The 2,492-nt window shown below is 45.3% G+C and overlaps 1 protein-coding gene across 1 annotated transcript in view; it reads right to left on the bottom strand.

Annotated features, from left to right (window-relative positions):
* The window catches only part of Urm1 (ubiquitin related modifier 1), an 18,929-nt gene that overhangs the window by 11,832 nt on the left and 4,605 nt on the right, over positions 1-2,492 (bottom strand). Inside the window, exon 2 of the mRNA XM_031369604.1 lies at positions 1,721-1,791. Within this exon, the coding sequence (XP_031225464.1) occupies positions 1,721-1,791 (71 nt within the window). The remainder of the gene's footprint in view (positions 1-1,720; positions 1,792-2,492) is intronic.

The raw sequence follows: 2,492 nt of genomic DNA, 5'->3' as shown, positions 1-2,492 counted from the left end.
AATCTCCTCTCTTATTTAGGCACTCCCCCACCACTCACCCCCAGTTCCTCCTGGCTGGGTATTTCTTGTGGTGTTAGGGATTAGTGGAGGGGCTTCATGCATGGTAGATAATTACTGTACCACCAAGCCACATTCCCAAGCTCCAAAGCTTATTACTAACTTAATATATTTTCTTTCTTGGAAAAGAAGCTCACACAATTTTCTTTCTTACTTTTCTTTTTTTCTGTTTTGGTTTTTCTTGAGGTTTTTTGTTTTGTTTTATTTTGTTACTGGATTTTTGAGACAGGGTTTCTCTGTATGGCTCTAGTTATCCTGGAACTCACTCTGTAGACCAGACTAGTCTTGAACTCACAGATATTCATCTGCCTCTGCCTCCCTAGTGCTGAGATTAAAGGTGCACGCCATGGTAATTTTCTTTCTTTTCTCTTTTTTATTATGTATATGTGTATATGCCATTATATATGATATGCCCATGGAGGTCAAAGAAAAACTGAAGGGAGTCTCTCCTACCATCTAGGTCCTGAGACCAAATGAAGTTACCAGGTTTGGTGACTGGCAAGCAACTTTTTGCTGAGTCTTTATTTATTTATTTTTTTTAAGAGAGGATCTCTCTCTGGCTATCTTGAAGCCTGCTGGGTAGACAAAACTATCCTTGTACTCAGAGATCCTCCTGCCTCTGCTAAAATGAAAGGTGTGTGTTAACCATGCCCATTTTTTTTTTAAAGATTCATTTATTTTATATATACCAGTGGGGGTTTTTGTTTTGTTTTGTTTTGTTTTTTGAAGACAACATTTCAAGCTGGGAAGTGGTAGCACACGTCTTTAATTTCAGCAATTGGGAGGCAAAGGCAGGCAGATCTCTGTGAGTTCAAGACTAGCCTGGCCAGTTGTGGTGGCACACGCCGGTAGGATTTGCTTAAGGAGGCAGAGGCAGGAGGATCTTGAGTTGGAGGCCAGACTGGGCTATACACTTTAGCTGGGCAGTGGTGGCACATGCCTTTAATCCCAGCACTTGGGAGGCAGAGGCAAGCAGATTTCTGAGTCTGAGGCCAGCCTGGTCTACAGAGTGAGTTCCGGGACAGCCAGTGCTATACAGAGAAACCCTGTCTCAAAAAACAAAAACAAACAAACAAACAAACAAACAACAACAACAACAAAAGACTAGCCTGGTCTACAGATCAAGTTCCAGGACAGCCAGGGCTATATAGAGAAATCCTGTCTCAACCCCCACCAAAAGGACAAGGTCTCACTATATACCCTGGCTAGCCTGGAACTCTCTAATGTAGATCAGGTTAGCTTCAAACTAAAAGATCCACCTGCTTTCCTGCCTTTGCTTCCCCAGTGCTGAGATTTAAAGTGTATATCACCACATTAGCTTGTAAGAGTGTTTTGCCTGCATCTGTCAGTACACCTCATGTATGCCCAGTGCCCCAGGGATCAGAAGAGGGTCTTGAATCCTCAGAATATAAAGTTACAGATGTGTGGGTGCTGGGAACTACATGTGAGTTGTTCAGAAGTAGCCAGTGCTCCTAACAGATGAGCCATCAGTCCAGCCATTTGCCATGTGAAGACCAGTCTCCCAGCCCTTCCTGCATAGCCCCAGCAACGAAGGTAAAGCACACTTTGCAGTCTCTGCACCCACACTATTTCCACTTAGACCATAGACCCACCCGCTCATGCCCAGTGGCCCCAGAGAGCAGCCAGGAAATCCAATACTCACAGGGTTCCTGCTGCCCAGGCAAAGAGACTTGATGCTTTTTTACGCCATCAAACAGGAGCTCTGCACCACCTCTACAAAGGAAGGCCAAAGAAAGACAGCTGAGTCACTGCTCACAGGACTGAAATGAGTCCAGTAACTGGGGACAGGGAAGGTGGTAAAAGCTGAGGAGATGCAAAAACCAAGGTTTAGGAACAGCTGAGTAACTAGTGACGGCCTCTCAAGATGCCTTTTTACCGTGGAAAAGCAGATGGAAAAAACATCTTCACTGTTAGTGGGACCCCCAAGACTACAGCCTCCTTTACTCTTCAGCTTCCTTGAGAGACAGTTTAGTACACAGCAGTAAAATAAAGGCTTTGGAACCGCCAGACCAAGAAGTAAACTAGGTTTTACCTACTCCTGCCTGTCAGTCAGACCCATGTACCCACCTTTAAAAACCTTGATCTTATCTCAAATGTTGCTGACGCACCTTCTAGGGTGCTCTGGAGACCCTGTGCATTTCTGGCCAGATAAGGGTGGAAATAACCCTTCCTGTTCCTGCTCACTGCCATGACACTACTGAGCACATAGCAATAAGGGGCAGGGAGAGCCCATTGGGGCTGACTAAGAACAACCATTCACGCTGGGCGGTGGTGGCACACGCCTTTAATCCCAGCACTTGGGAGACAGAGACAGGCAGATTTCTAAATTCAAGGCCAGTCTGGTCTACAGAATGAGTTCCAGGACAGGCAGGGGCTACACAGAGGAAACCCTGTCTCAAAACAAAACAAAAAAA

Source organism: Mastomys coucha, unplaced genomic scaffold, assembly GCF_008632895.1.
Source record: "Mastomys coucha isolate ucsf_1 unplaced genomic scaffold, UCSF_Mcou_1 pScaffold15, whole genome shotgun sequence".
Classification (NCBI taxonomy): domain Eukaryota; kingdom Metazoa; phylum Chordata; class Mammalia; order Rodentia; family Muridae; genus Mastomys; species Mastomys coucha.
This window is presented reverse-complemented; position numbering and strand designations above follow the sequence as displayed.